The sequence below is a fragment of the Musa acuminata genome, chromosome BXJ3-5 (assembly GCF_036884655.1).
Source record: "Musa acuminata AAA Group cultivar baxijiao chromosome BXJ3-5, Cavendish_Baxijiao_AAA, whole genome shotgun sequence".
In the NCBI taxonomy this organism is placed as follows: domain Eukaryota; kingdom Viridiplantae; phylum Streptophyta; class Magnoliopsida; order Zingiberales; family Musaceae; genus Musa; species Musa acuminata.
Genome location: NC_088353.1, coordinates 4,151,825 through 4,169,837, shown reverse-complemented (window position 1 = coordinate 4,169,837; position 18,013 = coordinate 4,151,825). Strand labels below are relative to the sequence as shown.

At 42.7% G+C, this 18,013-nt stretch overlaps 3 protein-coding genes across 3 annotated transcripts; 2 read left to right on the top strand and 1 right to left on the bottom strand.

The window, feature by feature from the left end:
- Window positions 1-2,623: 2,623 nt before the first annotated feature.
- LOC135638578 (probable cinnamyl alcohol dehydrogenase 6) lies at window positions 2,624-4,808 on the top strand. The gene is made up of 6 exons (XM_065151746.1): window positions 2,624-2,830; window positions 2,946-3,059; window positions 3,473-3,700; window positions 3,794-4,079; window positions 4,163-4,316; window positions 4,404-4,808. Exons 1-6 carry the CDS (start codon window positions 2,736-2,738, stop codon window positions 4,601-4,603), a joined length of 1,077 nt encoding a protein of 358 aa, XP_065007818.1. The 5' UTR covers window positions 2,624-2,735; the 3' UTR covers window positions 4,604-4,808.
- A 4,343-nt stretch (window positions 4,809-9,151) lies between these two features.
- LOC135638579 (aquaporin PIP2-7) lies at window positions 9,152-10,643 on the bottom strand. The gene is made up of 4 exons (XM_065151747.1): window positions 10,274-10,643; window positions 9,891-10,186; window positions 9,651-9,791; window positions 9,152-9,556 (listed from the first exon to the last, which is right to left on the bottom strand). Exons 1-4 carry the CDS (start codon window positions 10,563-10,565, stop codon window positions 9,437-9,439), a joined length of 849 nt encoding a protein of 282 aa, XP_065007819.1. The 5' UTR covers window positions 10,566-10,643; the 3' UTR covers window positions 9,152-9,436.
- Window positions 10,644-15,948: 5,305 nt separating this feature from the next.
- LOC103984778 (bZIP transcription factor 27-like) lies at window positions 15,949-16,639 on the top strand. The gene is made up of 2 exons (XM_018826082.2): window positions 15,949-16,416; window positions 16,499-16,639. Exons 1-2 carry the CDS (start codon window positions 15,949-15,951, stop codon window positions 16,637-16,639), a joined length of 609 nt encoding a protein of 202 aa, XP_018681627.2.
- Window positions 16,640-18,013: the final 1,374 nt, after the last annotated feature.

Below are 18,013 nucleotides of genomic sequence, written 5' to 3'. Positions count from 1 at the left end.
TGCTTAATGAATCATGTCATCCATGAGCTCCTTGCATCCCTCTGCCACCTCCAATCTTTACTTCTCCTGTATTCCATCCTCCTTTCCGATTAAGGAGATGCTACTTCTCATCTCTCTTAATAATTCCTCTACTATAATCAGTGGCGTCAAACTCTTCTACCTCTTTGACACGAGTGTCACCCCTCCGGCCCTTCACGTTAACTCTTCCTTCTGAATAATATTCACCATATTCGTCCTTTCTATACTTTGGCATCACTTTGGAGCCATCTTCATAATACCCTGATCTCAAGTATCCACTAGTCAACATGGCTCACGTATGAATCATTCTCTATCGCACATGACATCGTCATTTTTATTAAGATCATCAAGTTTTTAAAATAATTATGCAATTATTTTGATCATCAATTTCACATGTGAAGTGTTTTTTATTAAATAATTAAATGACAGAGTTAGTAATAGACTAATAATCTATAGCATTTTCAAAACTATTGAGATCACTTTTAAAAATCCAACATGAGAAAATATATAATTAGTCCTCGTTTATAAAAAAAAATATACTAAAAAATCATATATCTAAAAAAACAGATGCATCTTTTGTATTCGCTGGTAAGTAAAGGAAATCTCGACAGAACCACTAAGGTCTGTGCGCTCCATCATCCATTTCTATCGAGCCATTGGGTTCTTCCGCAAGATAATTCCCAAGACATTTAAAATCGACCACTTAAATGATTCTTGTCGACTGGCACCAACAATTATTCCCAACTACTTGCGGTACTGTTAAGTTGCATGATTGATCTGACCGCAAAGTGTGCACTATTCACATTGACCCGAATCAGGTTCGGTCAAGATGCTGACGGACTCCAACTATTATTCGACCAAAGACTTTGCTGGGTCAATTGTCCATGTTTGCAGTTCAAGTTTGTGGACTTGACTCGCTCATCGAACACGTTGACCCAACAGTCCCAGTAAGTTTCCCATGCAACCGAGGGAGGAAGGTGGAAACGCAGGTGACTTCTTCGTGTTGTAGGAGGAAGCTTCGGGGATGAACACGATGACTCCATGCAAGTTTGGCCATGGCCATCTTTTCTTCAGGCAACATATAATAACGGGCCTTGAACTAACCGAACCATATGGATCAGATGTTCTACTCCTTCACCTTCTCAAACCTGTGTTGGACAATCAAGATCTATATTAATAATATTAAAATAAAGTATTAATATTTTATCTTAACTTTGATAGATTGAGTCGATTGGTATGTTACCCAAGACATTTTCCACTTATATTTCAACATCGCCCTTGTATTAGTATGATCAACTTCTGTACATTTATTTTGAAATAGATAAATTGTTAGAATAATATACCTTTAATCCTTTTATATCAAAAGAGACACAATTAGCCTCGTCATGATTTTGGGATTATCGGTTTCGTCTCATGAAAAATAAAATTATATGCAAATTGTTACGGGTGATTATAGAATTATTAATTTAGATTCTACTTTTTAATATAATTTTAAAAATATATCGTTGACGTCTTTATCGGTACGATGTGATCCTGATTCGAAATCATTCAAATGAAAAACATCTTCTTCGAAGTTGTTATCAGTACGATGCTTCAGTTTAGTGTTGATGTCCACTTCTCTGACTCTAAGTTCTCTTCTCCTTACGTAGAGTTATAAATTTATTTTTATACCCGACCTTGAGAAGACGAAATATCCTATAAAAATTTTATAGGGGAGACGATTTATAATCAATCTAAGTTGCCTCTAGACTCTCGAGAATATTTCGTAAGGGAAACAGTTCGTAATTATCCCAAGTTATCCCATGAACTCTTATAAATATTTTTATTAATATTTCACGATGGAGATCGTTTGATATTGAACTCGTGCTATCATATATATATATATATATCCCGTTCAAAAAATATAGATATACCATTGTAGTCGATCTTCTTCGTCGGTTGTCGATGACGTAGACACTAATATATACTTCAAAAGAATTGAGAAATATAAACTTTAAATAATCGACGAAAACATAAAAAATAAATCTTATTTTTTAGTTGGCGTAGTAAGGAGGACATGAAGAGTTAGCACTATGCAGTACGATTGCAGTCATTCATTAACATACATGTGGACCATGACTAATCACATCCATATTAAAACTGAAAGGTACCTATCGAAGAATCTCCTTCACGCACATGAAACGGGGCCCATCCCTCGTGCTATGATGTTTCAAGATGGGGGAAGGTTGCAATAGTGCAACCATACCTCTAAATAACTATACATAATGACTTCTTCCCACTGGACAACCTAATCGGGTCCCACCATAGCATCGGACCAACCGCCGAGTCATTGGACCGCCCAATATGAGCTCCTCCTGCTTGAGCTAACGCGCGGATCACATGGAACACCATAAAACTCGGGAGTTTCCAAAACAATGTCAGTCCATCCACCAAGAAATTGAAGTGCAAGTGACGGCCTGTGTACTGACGATTAAACTCGTCCTTTTTGCACTGCAATAATAATAACGTTTGACTCGATGCGCCACAACATGAACCGCTTGGCACGTCTCGATTGGCCAAACAATTGCACGGTTGCTGTTTGCCATTGCCGGTCCTCGGTTCACCACCGACTTAAGCAAGAGAGGCATAACCACATGGGAGTGCAGCGCAGGAAACAGAGGTCTCTGAAAGAGGGGTTGTTGTGCCTTTGACTCTGAGAAAGGGTGAAGGGAGGGGTGATGGCAGAGACGACGCCGAATCACACGCAGACTGTGTTCGGATGGGCAGCGAAGGATTCATCCGGAAAGATCACCCCTTTTGTCTTCAAGAGAAGGTGATGCTGCTTTGTGGTCTTCTTCTTTCTCTGTTTCTTTCTTTTTCCTGCTTCTTCTTCTTCTTGTAGAGAAGGCCTTAACCGGAAAGGAATGGGTTTGCTTTGGTCAACATAGGGAGAACGGAGTCGACGACGTGACGATCAAGATACTCTACTGCGGGATGTGCCACACCGATCTCCACTACATCAAGAACGACTGGGGAATCACCATGTACCCTGTTGTTCCTGGGTACACTCTTTCTCTTTCTCCCAAACCTATAGAATTCAATTTTCTGTCACCGAGAGTCAGATCGACAAGTGACGCATGTCAGAGATGAGAGGTTTTACGATCTCTTCCGCATAAAGACATGTTGGAAGCAGTGCGGACATCGAATCAAGGCTAAAAGTAGAGTTTCTACTCCTCGGATCAGCTGTAATTGCTGATTGGATAGTCTATGATGCGAGATCGATGAATATGAATGGAGTCTAGTGGCGTTTCTTTTGTGGGAAAAGAGATTGTATTAGATGATTTTTATGATCTTAATTAATTGATTAAGATATATTAAAATTTTAATTATATTTTGATCAAAATAATTAAAGCAAAGTGACGTCTTTGTAGATTTCATATGATTAAAGCTAAATAAATGAAATTATTTATGGCAGGCATGAGATAACAGGCATAATCACCGAGGTTGGGAGCAACGTGAGCAACTTCAAGGTGGGAGACAGAGTAGGGGTAGGATGCTTGGCTGCGTCGTGCCTCAAATGCGAGTTCTGCAAGGATTCACAGGAAAACTACTGCGACCAGCTCCAGTTCACATATAATGGCATCTTTTGGGATGGTAGCATCACCTACGGCGGCTACTCCCAAATGCTGGTGGCCGACAACAGGTCAAATCCACTTCATGGATTTGTCATCTCCTAGAATCCCATCCCTTTTCTTGTTCTGTGATCTTGAAGTTTCACCACCATAATATGTTTCAGGTATGTGGTGCACATTCCGGACAGTCTCCCCTTGGACAAGGCAGCTCCGCTGCTGTGTGCAGGGATCACCGTGTTTAGCCCCATGAAGCAGCACGACATGCTGCAACCAGGCAAGAAGCTGGGTGTCGTCGGCTTGGGTGGGCTTGGTCACATAGCTGTCAAGTTCGGGAAAGCGTTCGGGCTTCACGTGACCGTGATCAGCACATCCCCCTCCAAGGAGACGGAGGCGAAGATGCGTCTGGGCGCTGATGATTTCCTCGTTAGCACCGATCCGAAACAGATGCAGGTATGGATCGATCACCCTGGTGAACTGTAGCTGTCATCATATCGGACTCTCGAGCTTAAGAGAGTCCCCTGGCTTGGCATCAGGCTTGTGCGAGGAGCCTGGACTTCATCATCGACACGGTGTCGGCGAAGCATTCGCTGGGGCCAATACTGGAGCTGCTCAAGATCAGGGGGACGTTGGCTCTCGTGGGAGCTCCAGATAAGCCGATGGAGCTCCCATCCTTCCCTCTAATCTTTGGTGAGTTGACATGGAAATCCCAAACGAGTGGTGGTGTGCAAAGGTCGACGTTCTTGTTAGTGATGGACCGGCGATGTGATTTTGCAGGGAAGAGGACGGTGAGCGGAAGCATCATCGGCGGGATGAAGGAGACGCAGGAGATGATGGACGTGTGCGGGAAGTACAACATCACTAGCGAAATCGAGCTGGTGACGCCGGACCACATCAACGAGGCATTAGATAGGCTCGCGAGGAACGACGTCCGATACCGATTCGTCATCGACATCGCTCCCAAGACCAACCTCTGATGTCACCAAGACGAGGAACGATGGCTCTCGTCTCGGTGTCTTCTTCCAAGAAGGCTCCTTTCATTTGCTTGTGTGCCACCAGTTTGGATTCTAAGATCTATGTTATGTAGCCAAGAAAGCAAGAGAAGCTTGTGGTCGAACTCGTTATAGCGAGACCTGCTTAAGTAAGTGGTCGACGATCCAATTCGGATCGATTGGTCGAGAAGCATCGGCATGACTCGTCGAGATAGGGCTCATTAAGATCGTAGCCTAATCTTTCTGCGATAATTCTAGGCATCACTACGAGTACGATCGTAATACGAATAAGTTTAGAACAGAAGTATTTAGCATCACTTGGAAATCAGCATTGGCAGATCTTAAAATAGTCATGATTGATTTCAAGAGCCCATAAAACAAATCCAATGGGCAAGCAACTAAAGAACAGTTATCAGCAGAAGAATCCGAATCCGAATCCGAATCCGAGGTGGTGGAGATCCACACGGGACGCAGACCATTGTTAGTAGGTCGTCCGACATGTTAGGGATTGATACCTGATTCTAACATAATATTATGTTAGAATCATCAAAAGTAACTCCATTAATTTTTAGTTTCTAAAAAATAATTAGACATCTAAGATATGTTGACCATCTCGTCATGCTCTAAATGATCAAATGTTATAGGTAGTAGTATATAAATATGTTGACATTAGTGGTTTTCGATTGAAATATCATGTTGATTAGACATTTAAGATGATGAAAGAATTAGTTGATCGATATGTCGAGCTGACGAGATGGTCAATGGGAAGTTCGATGAGGATAGAGTAATAGAGTTATTTTAAGAAACTAAAAATTAGTAATAGAGTTTGTCGATTACGAGATATATCCTACTTGGATGCATAATCAACTAGTGTTTATATATAGATAAAGGATTTATTTGAGAAGTAATAAGCGCCTTTGACATCTCTCTTGAGCCTTATGTTGGATAGAATTATAGTTAAGTCTGATAACCTAATGATTAATATAAATAAAGGTCAAACATAGCCTAAATGTATTCGGCTCACTCGATTAGGGCTTGATTAGAAAAGAATCTCGTATCTATTTAATATTTTAAGATTTCTTCATAAGTAGTGTAAATAGGTAATTTGAGTTTCTAGGTTTCTATTATTCAAAAATAAATTATTATTTTGGCTACCATTAATTTTCTTCGTCATCTTCCTCGAGTTTTCTCTTCGGTCATCAAAATGGTTTAATGTTGGTGAACAATTCAAATTTGAGCTCATTCATAATACAAGAGTAATCTATTAGGTCATACAAATCATATCAAAATCGAGCCAAACATAAACAATCATATTCTCATTTACATCAATCACAAATAAAGGTTTTGTTTTGTGATCGACATATATAGCGCGAGACCTAATTCGTCATAGGTTCAGTAATATTTTGGATTAGTCAGAGTGGGAGAAGACTTGATTTGAGTTAATGATGATTAGATTGGTTTATTACTATTAATTTGTTTTGAATATTCTATGTCAATAATTCAAGCTCAATAAACTTAATAGATTAACTATTCTATCCAACTGAATAGTGGCATGCTTCGAAGAATATTTCGGGAGGAATATTAACAAAACATCCCTTCAAGATCTCAGAAAAATATTTTGAAAATCATATTTTGTTATTATTAATAGTGCACATTTCGATATTGCCCACATGGACCAGACAAGTAAACACGACGATATAGACATAGAACTTTAAGTTCGATGTGGCGCACAACACATATACGATGGGTAACCGCTCATTGCCCTCTCCGTACGAAACGATATCATCATGGTACAGTCATCCCGGAAAGCTCGGGGCGATGCCGCACAATGCCAATCCGTGTAGATTGGAAAGCTTAACCCTTTTAAACCATACCAGTGCTAACTTAACCTTTGGAGGGGCTAAGTCGGAAGACCCCTCCCCTCCTGACTCAGGCCTATGTGCAGAAGCTTAACGATGACGAAACAGACTGCGTATTGATTGACGGAGCGAGAATGGAGCCAACTCCTAGTTTGACTCGACGAAGGCCTTGTCACTGGTCCTGAACATCGACAATTGGACCTAATCGTGTTGACACTTCGACTAAAAAAAGGTGAGACTTGGTTTTCTTTTTTTTTTTCAACCTCGTCATAGCTGTATAGCTACATGTATTTAATTGAATTATATAAGAGCAACAATTGGTAAATATACATAATTGGATCTCCAATTAGATTTTTTTTTTTTTGACAAGATGATAACTAGTCGTAATGTCTCAATTATTTAAGACCTATTAGATTTTTCTACTTCATTAAAATTTATATATGCTACAGATATTTTTACCGTGTCAGTACAAAATTTTTGTCGTCCAACTAATTAAAATGGAAGAATAGTATGAATAGTTTCAATGTGTTGAGACAAAGAGATTGAGCTAAGAAATTCTAATAAATGCCATTAAATTTGGTATGGATAAAGAAGCAGCAGCATGCCATAGGTTCAATATTATTGTCAATCATTTTCATTTCGTTCTGCTCCATATTTTATTTCAAATCATTAAGAGTTTGAATCATTTGATTATTTCTTGTCTTTACTCATTCGTGGGTCATTATGATGGCAGTACATATAATTCACATTATTTGTACGTGATAGAGACACGGAAGAAGCCACGTTTTCCATCACCCTCGAAACACGCAAGTATTGTTGGGTCATTATTCGAAGCTTATTTGTTGATCGGACATTGGGACTTGTCCTCGAGAACAAAAACTTAAACAGGCCTTTTAATATGATGATAATTCTTCAGCATATTTCAATATATACAAATGTCGAGTATCATACAAAGCGGCTAATTATATAATATAATATGCAGTTAGTTATCTTTAGTCTCTCGATCTATAACACTTTAAATAGTTATATTAATTTCTCTATATTTACGAAAGTGAAACATGTAAGTTCATATATCATAACGTTATTGATTTTATCAATGAAAATATAAAAATATAAAAATAATTTTAATGTTTTAGTTGGTGATGATAGACGATGGCACCATTAGAGATTGCAGAAGACAGTTATGGATGAGAAGAGCAATGACGAGATGAAAGAGTCATCTCAACATTGACACATTGCTTAGCGATTCTTTCATCTGTTTACATTTATATCAGTGTCGGTGCAGTTATAAAGCAACAAAAGGGTTGTTTAGCAAATTGCGTCGACACTTATATAATTTGTCGAGCGACGAAAGGGCTACCAATACATATGTAGAAAGGTAAAAAAGTCACTGGGCAATTGTATGGACATCGACGCAAATGTAGAGCGATTGTCATCTCTCGTGATCGCTCTCCTCATTCATAATAGCTACCTGCGATCCTTAGTGCTGCCACCGTTTGCCACTACCAACATCGTCCGCCATCATTAACTGGAATGTTAAAATTATCTTTTTACCCTTTGTTTTTTATATTTTCGTTGATAAAATCGATAGCGTTAGAATAAATGAATATAAATATTTAACTTTCATAATTATAAGAATATTAGTATGACTTTTTTAAATGTAAAAATCGAAATACTAAAGATAATAATTATTTAGATAATATGTAATTAGCAAATATCTTTTTATCCGGAAACAAATTCTAATTCTTGCTGAATGAATTGGTCGCTGCACCGTAATAATTTGATAGGAGGATCGATTACGTGGAAGATTTGCAAATCAATAGGTTGATTGATGTGTACTTGTGAGGCTTGAATCGAAGAACTTGCAACGTGATCGAATTTTCTACACCGAAAGGAACAAGACCCTTCACGAATCTTATGGATGGCCACATCAACTATGATTAGAACACGACATTGTGGATCAGGTTGGCGAATTCGATTGATGCTCGCTGCTGCGGCTCGAATTGGAAAATATGTAATCTGATCGAATATGAGAGGTCTCTTCACACCACTTAGCGGCGGTCGACAACTGGGAGTGGAAAAGATGAGAACACCACTCACAACATGATCGCAAGTGTTGGATCGAGAAGCTTGTGATGGCCATCGTCGATTGCGAACGGAAGGGACGATAACATCACGAGGGATCTTGTGACTCGATGGACAAGCACCTTCCTTGTGTGCCTGCCATTTCAGACCTTCTCCCTCGCCAGTGCTGCAGCACACCAACAAGCTGTCAATGGTGCAAGCCAAGTGCAGCACGCCACAGCTTTACAGAGCTGCGGCAGGAGGGCCAACCTGAGAACTCCACACTGTGAGCTTTCGACGACCAGGGACAGTTATCCGCGTGGCACGGCAGTCGGGAATGAACAGCCTTTCGCTTTGCACGAGGCAAAAGATCTTTCTGTCTTTCGCTCGTCTTCTTTTGCATAAAAGAAGAGCAAAGTAGGGTTGGGCAAAGTAAAAGAAGAGCAGAGTTGGGTGGAAGCAAGTGGAGGACAAGTTAAAAGATACGGGCCGAGGAAGCAAGTGGAGGGCAAGTCAAAAGATAAGGGCCAAAGGTGGTGGGTGTGATATGTCCTGCAAATTGATTCCCCTCTCATAATTAGACTACCAATGAGCACAATTTAAGACGATGTTACTGAGAACAGACAACGGTGTTGTTAAGAAATAGACTAGAAGACAACAACCCATAGTTTCCCCCAACTTGAAGTAACCAGAGTGCCACACATCCCCCTTACATTACACAAGGCAAAGAAGAAGCTGAGAGAGACGAAACAAAGGCAGATAAAATAAGGAAATCAGAAGCAACCCTCTATCCCCCTTTCTCTTCACTTCCCTCGCGTGCAATCATCATTCACACAAACGAAAGAAGACGAGAAAAGGCGAGGCTTCTGCTGCTGCATGCTTCAAGAAGCTGATTTTAGTTGGTGGGGTTGCTCCTGAAGGAACCCAGAGCCTTGATGGCCGCTGCTCTCAGGATGTACTGGTGGTACGCCGCCGCGGCTAACGCTCCGACGAAGGGACCCACCCAGAAGATCCACTGCATGCACAACCAGAGAGAACACAATCATTCCACCTCCAAAACAACCACAGACATGAAAGAATTCGTATAATGCCCGAAATTATGGTCTCACATGGTCATCCCAGGGCTTGTCCTGGTTGTAGATGACTGCAGCGCCAAGGCTCCGAGCAGGGTTGATGCCGGTCCCGGTGATGGGGATGGTGGCGAGGTGCACCATGAACACGGCGAACCCGATGGGGAGTGGTGCCAACACCTGTAAACAATTAATTCAAGTCAACAGAATCCACTGAAAAAAGACTTCAAAACACCAGTAATTTAGGGTAGACATGCGTGTTGTCTTTTTGGTACGTACGGGAACGTGCGAGTCGCGAGCGCTGCGCTTGGGGTCGGTGGCAGAGAAGACGGTGTAGACGAGGACGAAGGTGCCGATGATCTCCGCCCCGAGGGCGGTACCCTTGGAGTAGCCGGCGGCGACCACGTTGGCTCCGCCGCCGAGGGAGTTATACTGGTGCTTCATGATCCCCTTCACGATCCCCACCCCGACGATGGCTCCCAAGCACTGCGCCACCATGTACAGCAACGCCCGTATCAGCGACACCTTCCGCGCCAAGAACAGCCCGAGCGTGACCGCGGGGTTGATGTGCCCTCCTACAGAACCCAAGCGAAGTAGGATTTAGCACATATGCATTTTAGTTGAATTTTTGGGTTAAAAATCGAAAGGTGGGCGAGGAGGACCAGAGATGCCGGCGGTGCAGTAGACGAGGATGAAGATCATGCCGCCGAAGGCCCAGGCGATACCGAGGAGGCCGACGCCGCTGCACTGGTCGGCCGCGTTCTGTTCCTTGTGGCCGATGACGGTGGCGATGGTGACGTACAGGAAGAGGAGTGTGGCCACGAACTCGGCGATGAGAGCGCGGTAGAAGGACCAAAGCCGGAGCTCCCCGAAGTTTAACAGCGGCTCCGGCGGAGGGTCCGTGTAGTCCTTCACCGGCGGCTGCTCCCCCTCCACGTTCACCTCCTTCGACATGGCGGTCTTCTCTCTGCTTTAGCTCACTTGCGGCTACTGCTACCCTCGGTGGCTCGTCTTCTCTATCATCGAATGAGGGTGCGGGGGGTTTTATGGATCGCAAGTGGACTGCCCTGCTTGGTGGGCTCGTCTTTTCAAGAGTTATCTTCATGCCATAGTAAATCTCCGAATCCGTAACACGACCACCGTTTACACAAACAGGTATAGTAAGTTCAGGTATTCGGGAGAAGAAGGCCCACGTCAACGGCAGCTCCACCTGTCCGCCTTTGATTCCAGCTCCAATCGGGAAAGAGCTGTTGGATTATGTGTCGTGATGTTTGCCGTCGTGAAGAGATAAGAGGCAGATGAGTTGTAAGGTGGTCCAGGTAGGGCCCGGTGACAGCCAGACCATGTGAGCTCATCATCTTTCCTATTCATTTCTGGGTGGCGCAGTAGATGAGGCTGCGTCTTCTCGCACAGGGAACTCTAGCCTGCCATGTAACGGCTCTTCCATCCTTTACAACCCAACAGTCATTAACTTTGTGTACGTGTGTCTCCTATATTTAGATACGGATCTGTCCTCTTTTTTCTTCCTTTATTCTTCTTCCTCGAGATAGAAATTGGGCGGTGGAGTGAAGCTGATTCGTGTCACCCGTGAACCAAATGTTTGACCGGGCAGCGCTCGAGGGAACCAAATCTGTGGAATGTGTTGGTCCCATCCGGTCTGGTTGAGCCGACTGTGGAATATTCTACTTGTTGCTACGCTCCAACTTAGGCTGACACACAGTCGAGTGCCTTACGGGAGCCACAAGGAGACAACTCCAGCTCGAGACGGCTCGGCCACCAGCCGTCCAGATGCAAACCAACGACGGCTTTTCTGCCCTTTAAATCTCCAACGCACCGGACCCAACCTGGGTGAAGAAAGGAAAAGGAGACGCTCGAGTCTGCGATCGAGCTCGTGTCACGTGGAAAAAAGGAGTCGGGCCCTGCTTCGTCCTCACGGCCTTTCGCTGCGCCTCGAGGGGCGGTCCTCGTCAACCTGACAGTACTTCGATCGCTCGCTGCATAGCGCCAAACAGCAAACAGTTCGATCATGGTGGATCGCTTCCCGTAACGTGTCGGTTTCCTTGGCTGCTTCCGGCCTTTTTCTTCCTTTTTATACGTTATACCAAAGACAACGCAGCTGTGCCATCGAGGACAGCAATCGCACTTAAAACCCAGCAGAATAGAGGAATCGCGGAGTGGACGCACTCTTTGCTTCTGTGTTTCAGAGGGACACTCGAAGAAGATGCTGTCCCACTCGGAACAGCTGATGGAAGTAACATGGGACCGACCTTTCCCCCATTTTTCCGCTGAGCAACTATCATGCGGGCCAGCTCATCGGCTGTTTGTCGATGGTCACGGAACAAAGTGATTTACATGTGGAATCGCGACACGTGTATCCTGGTCGTATGTTGTCCAATGGGATTCTCGAAATTAGGCTGTCCGTCCATCCATACATCCACTAAATCCGTCTCTTGAGAGGGTTCGCTGCAAATCTTTAATTCACCAATTTTAGCATGCGCATGGATAAACATGAATCATGACAACTGCTCAATAATAATCCCTGAAACGAGGCGGACGCCATTTGATTTATTTAATCCAATGCTTATTATATCTCAAAGTCAATGATTAGTGATAATTCTACATTAGCGCATGGACTTAATAGGCATTATGCCGCAAATTGAACCATCATCAAGGAAATTTTTTGCACTTCTTTCGATTTCAAGCTTTCTCAATAGAATCCCAATCAGAAGAAGCAAAGGCATTCGAACATGTTTTGATTCGCACAAGGCTTCGTTTCAATGCTGAAATGTTGTACACCTTGGAAAATAGAAACACATCACATGAGACATGACGAGATGAGATTGATCTTGCTTATGATATATCTAGGTTGTGTATCATCGATGCTCTAAAGTAAACAGAGTTCGGCCAACGACAGAAGCGCGATAATTCAGCTAAAATTCGACAGCTCCTCGCCAAGGGTGAATGAAGCCTGTCGACAGTAGACACGGTCTACATCATATATTTTTGGGCACATCAAGTGGCATGTGTCGATATGTTATCATAGAATCCAAACACGCTGCAAATAGTGCATGTCACGTTCATATCCCCATCACGCATCTATCCTGTTAAAGTCGTATGATTAAATGCATACTTTCAAGTAAAGAATTAGATGATAAGCTGTCATGCCTTGTATACTCTCATTTTTCTCGCTAGGTATCGTGTTGTGGTTCATTAGTGATAAAGCTAATGCAAGTTTCTGATGGGATCAGAGCAATTGACAGAAGTAATCCTAACATTACTGTCAAACAATGGCTAAAGAGTGTTGGTCGGTAACTCGGCAGACTCGGTTGGCCCAAGACAGAAAGGGGTCTTCACACTTCACAGTTCCAAAATGTACATGAAGTGATCCTCACGTCATCCTTGAGGATAGACTTCGACTGCAGTCATGGGGATTAAGGAAGAATCTTTTAGGTGGGAGGTTCGAGAGTAATGTATCTACTTCTGCTGGAGAAGGTTAACTGATTCAGCAAGCAACAAGCACGGTGGGCTTCCATCATCTGTACTGCATGGATATATCTTCTTTTTCTTTTAAGAAGAAGATAAAAAAACTGCAACAGCATCTAATGAGACAGTGAGGTTCTGCTGGCAGCTTCTTCTCTGGATATATCTTCTTTTTGTTTTAAGAAGAAGATAAAAAAACTGCGGCAGCATCTAATGAGACAGTGAGGTTCTTCTGGCAGCTTCTTTTCTGGAGAATATGCTCGCTGAAAGAGTGGTTTAGGGTTTTTGTTAATCAAACATGACCAACGAAGCATGGCGTCTCAATCATTGGAAGCCAGAAGGAACCACAGATTTGGTCGGCGGGCTGCTACAAAACAAATCTTTTCAGTGGATTGAACGTTGATTGATGGCTAGAGAGAGAGAAAGCGAGAGAGGTTAACGAAGCCAGTTTTCATGGAAGCATCACCATCACGTTTTTTTTCAGAAGGAAAGCTCAGTTCTACCAGCAACAATCCATATTATTTACAAAAACTGCAGCTCAAGTCAATTAGCCTTTCTGATGATGGGAATTAGCTTCATTTCGAATACTGTAGAGTAAGAAGTGTGTGTGTGTGAGAGAGAGAGAGAGAGAGAGAGATAGAGAGAGAAGCAGACTCGCTGAAGATGAGGGACTTATTGTTGTGACATGCACCTATAAGTTTCACTTATTCTAGAATTAGGACATAAGAACTTGTACCGAAAACCCTGAACTGGAGCATGGCTTAAGTGCTAGAGAAGGTTCGATGTTGTTCCTTGCCACAAATTCGTGTGTGATTTGCTTCAGCTTTGAAGGAGAAAAATCTCCGAGGCCGCATGTCGCCACTTCAAAGATAATATTAATACATGGTGCACAACAAATCGAGATGCTCTCAGACCTCACATGAAAGAAACTGTAGCAGCTTCTTTGCAGTCCATCCCTTTCTCGCCCGGTTGTGGCCTCTCATCTCTCCATCCTTAACTGGTTGGAATGTGCCGTCGGCCTCTCACGCGTCTGTCTTGTTTGAGTTTATTTTGGGCTGATGTGAACCTTTGCTCGCCAATGCCCCCACAGATTGTTGCAATCGTTACCGGGCTCAGCCCATGCGCATAACTTCTTTACCTTTCCCTTTCATGCTTGTATATATATATAAGCGTTTTGTTGTGAGTAGATTTGCATCGCAAGTTGAAACTTGGTGCCTTCCCACTTCTTACAGCTCCTACCTTGGAAACTCCATATGCTGTTGGAGGAGATCGGCAATTTACTTCAGGATGTCTCCGTGCAAGATGCAGTGTCTTCTTTCTCGACTGCTACTACGCCAACTCCTCCCTTTCAACGAAAACACGGCCTCTTCCTCATCTGCTCTGAGAGCGATCCAACTTGAAACCTGAGAAGTGCTGGCAAAAGGGCAGAGCGTGCGATGAGAAGGAGCAGATGAGATCCAAATAACTATTTCGGAAGAAAGGTGCCTGTATACTGCTGCTCCGGCACAGTTTGAGTCGATGCATAACGAGTTAATTATATATTATATTATAGTTAATTATTTTTAGTATACTGATTCTTATATTTTAAAAAATTATATTAAAAATATTATTATTTTTATAATAAGAAAGTACGTTTTAATTAGTTGTGATGGACGATGACACCGTTGAAGCCACCGGTGACTATAGTAGATGAAGATAATGACGACAAAAGGTAAGGGTCATTCTGTACATTTGTCGACATCGACGCAGTCGTCGAAAATGTATCAACACAATTGTCAAGCGATTCTCATCTCTTGCTATCGCTATTCTCATCCATAATAATCATCTGTGGCTTATAGTAATATTATCGTCTATGATTATCAACTGAAATATTAATTTTTTTTTTCATATTTTTATTTATAAAATTGATAATATTATGATAAATAGATTTAGATGTTTTATTTTTATAATTATAATGATGTCAATATAATTTTAAAATATAAAAATTAAAAATATTAAGGATAATTAGCTACAGTGTACACATAATTAGCCCGTACTCACTATTAGCTTCGTTTATACTCGCATATTTCTTTCCGATCTGGCACAGTACAAATGACTACAGAGGTTCGTCGCATCCTCAAGAGGGATCATTTGGCTCTTTGGCCACTTTTGGCCCCAGGTTCTCATCACCACAGTGAAACAAGAACTCCATCAATTATCCCTCCTTTCATATCATATCAAACATCACACTGCCCTTTTGCTTTGCTTATACCATAAAACTGTAATATAAAGCAAAGAAAAGTATGATGAACGCAAAGATATCTCATCAAAGTCGGCTTCATATCATGTCAAAGGACAAACTTGTGCCCCATTGTTTCCTCCCCAAAGGACAAAGGAGCCCATAAGCGAGCTCAACAAAAAGAAAAGCCAACAGAGTACATGTTTGGTGGCTGTATCTGGGTTCTCAGGTAAGTATAATTTTTCTCTGTGCATTTCTTGTTTTTGACTCTCATAAAAGAGATCTAATCGGAAGATGTCTTGCATACCATGAATCAAAAGGAGGTCCATATGTGTACTTTGGTACGGATTTCAATTCTGTTGTTGTTAAGAGAAGAAGAATGCATTACGGCGCAATTGATGGCAGAGCCTCGTTTCATCCCTCTCTTCTTGACCCCAGAGCTAGCATGAGAAACCTTTTTCTTCTCCTTCCCTCACGACCTACAGTATCTTCTTCCCTACACAGTCATGAGACCAACAGCAAAATCGACCATTACAGAGTAGCAGTAGCTCCAAGGGGTAGTATCATCGTCTTCGACAAGACCCTCCCCCTTCGTCCAACTCTTCCGTCCTCGTTCCCCAGATACCAAGCAGGAGGACCATGGAGGAGGTGTGGAAGAATGTGACTCTCAACAGCCTCTACCAAGACAAGCCCATGACGCCTGTGGACTGCTACCGCCACGACCACCCGACCTCTTCACCTTCCTTCAGGGGCATGATCCTACAGGACTTCCCTGCCGGGCCATTGAACAGGCCCCTCACCATCTCTCCACCTGCCATCGAAGAGCTACCGGTGCCACCTCCTCCATCCCCTCCTGCCCACCCTCAAACAGTCGTCAATTTGAACTCGGGTTTGGAGTTCCAGCACCTTGTAGTTGATGCCAACTCCCGCTCCAATGCTAGCAATTCCAATGGCCAGTACTCATCCGCATTCTCGCCCACTGGGCTCTTCTCGTGCTGCTCCAACAGAAAGATGATGAGGGAAAGCATCGCCATCGGCATTGATCGCAAGCATAAGAGACTGATCAAGAACCGGGAATCTGCCGCCCGATCACGCGCAAGGAAACAGGCATATCCATCTTTCTCTTCGACGGTTTATATGGCTTGGCTTAAGTCTTCGTTTTTATTCTTTCATGATCAATCCGGTGCAGGCGTATACCATTCAGCTAGAGCTGGAAGTTGCCCATCTAAAGGAGGAGAATGCCAAACTAAAGAGGCAAAATGAGGAGGTAGACTTATTTGTTAGAGATGATCTTGGTGTTCCTGATGTTTTCATTCTTTCGGGGTTTTAAGATAACCTTTCTTTTACGTGTTGTTGATTGTTGTACTACGGGACAGCTGCAGCTTCGTTTGGCAATGGCTACCCAGCTACCCAAAAGAAACACACTCCAAAGGAGCTCCACACCGCCATTTTGAGGCAGAATGGAAGAGAAGTAGAACATTTGGCTGCAGCAGAGGATCTCTCTCCACCACTCTCATTCCCCTGTTTCCTTCGATCTATTACGTGTATCTTGCCCTCCTCGCTTTTCCTTTTCACTGAAACAAAATAGTAGTAGGAGCTCTGCTATGCAGAAACTGAAGCATCTGATGGGTAGCCTATCACTGAGCTCCTTTCTTACTCCCTTTTTTTCCCGCTAATCAAGCACATCCCACATTCTCTCTCTCTCTCTCTCTAACCAGGTAGGACTGGATTACCCGGTACTTTTACTATGGCGTAAGACTGTTTTCAGCCATATTTGCATGGTTAGATGACGACCCTTATAATAGAAGGCAGCCAGAATCGCTTGCTTAGCAGTGTGGGGGTGAAGTGACTCTCCAAATAAGAGGGAGGGCCGGAGACCGTCGGTTGCCGGCGGGGAAAAGCTTTGTTGCATGCCGGGCATTTGGCTTGTAGCGGTGCGGGCCACTCGGGCTCCATCACGAGCACTGCATGTCAGCTGGATATCCAGCGTCACCGCCACTCCGCTCCGAGGTTTGCGTACGTGCTTGGCACCGCTAAAGTTCTGCTATACGGCACTGCCATGACACGATGGGAAGGGAATCTTGCAACCCTCAGGCCTTTGACCAAAAGTGTAAAGTTGACCATTCAACACCTTCGATTTCCGGTTAGCATGGAAAAAATAATCGAACCAGCATTATCGAAGTTGCCATAATTGTTGATTCCCATGCATGTTCCAAACGAGCTCACCATTGCTCACATACGTACTCTTACGAGAAGCCACGGTAAGTAACATCGACTTAGGGGCATGCGTCCGAAGAGGGAGACTGAAGGCGGAAACATGTACTCGTTAATCCGATTTGACTAGCGAAAAAGTCAAAACATTGTTTTGTACTTAATTATTGAGTATAATGGATCATTTTTAGAAGGCTGTATCAAAGGGTTGGGCTTAATCGGGAGAAATATAAGTCAACCTTGAGTATCTATCTCTATAAATAATCATATTGGTAAAGCAACATATTAAAGCATTGTGCACATTTATGAAGTATGCATTGCGTCCAAGTGTATTTCAAGTTAAATATTATTTTTTAAGCTGATAAAAAAAATATAGATTTTTTAAAATAGATTATCTTTGAATAATTAGAAACTGTTTGTCCACTTTAATCTGACAATTTTTTTCTTGGACCAAGTTAGCCATAGCTCATGTAAATCATAATGGATTTTTAAG

What these genes read in the sequence shown, in the direction of transcription:
- LOC135638578 (XM_065151746.1), top strand. Translation starts at nt 2,736, where the DNA reads ATGGCAGAGACGACGCCGAATCACACGCAGACTGTGTTCGGATGGGCA. An exon ending in CCTTTTGTCTTCAAGAGAAG is followed by an intron (nt 2,831 to 2,945) that starts GTGATGCTGCTT and finishes TGGTCAACATAG; the next exon opens with GGAGAACGGAGTCGACGACG. An exon ending in ATGCTGGTGGCCGACAACAG is followed by an intron (nt 3,701 to 3,793) that starts GTCAAATCCACT and finishes AATATGTTTCAG; the next exon opens with GTATGTGGTGCACATTCCGG.
- LOC103984778 (XM_018826082.2), top strand. Translation starts at nt 15,949, where the DNA reads ATGGAGGAGGTGTGGAAGAATGTGACTCTCAACAGCCTCTACCAAGAC. An exon ending in GATCACGCGCAAGGAAACAG is followed by an intron (nt 16,417 to 16,498) that starts GCATATCCATCT and finishes AATCCGGTGCAG; the next exon opens with GCGTATACCATTCAGCTAGA.
- LOC135638579 (XM_065151747.1), bottom strand. Translation starts at nt 10,565, where the DNA reads ATGTCGAAGGAGGTGAACGTGGAGGGGGAGCAGCCGCCGGTGAAGGAC. An exon ending in CTGCACCGCCGGCATCTCTG is followed by an intron (nt 10,187 to 10,273) that starts GTCCTCCTCGCC and finishes TGGGTTCTGTAG; the next exon opens with GAGGGCACATCAACCCCGCG. An exon ending in ACAAGCCCTGGGATGACCAT is followed by an intron (nt 9,557 to 9,650) that starts GTGAGACCATAA and finishes TTGTGCATGCAG; the next exon opens with TGGATCTTCTGGGTGGGTCC.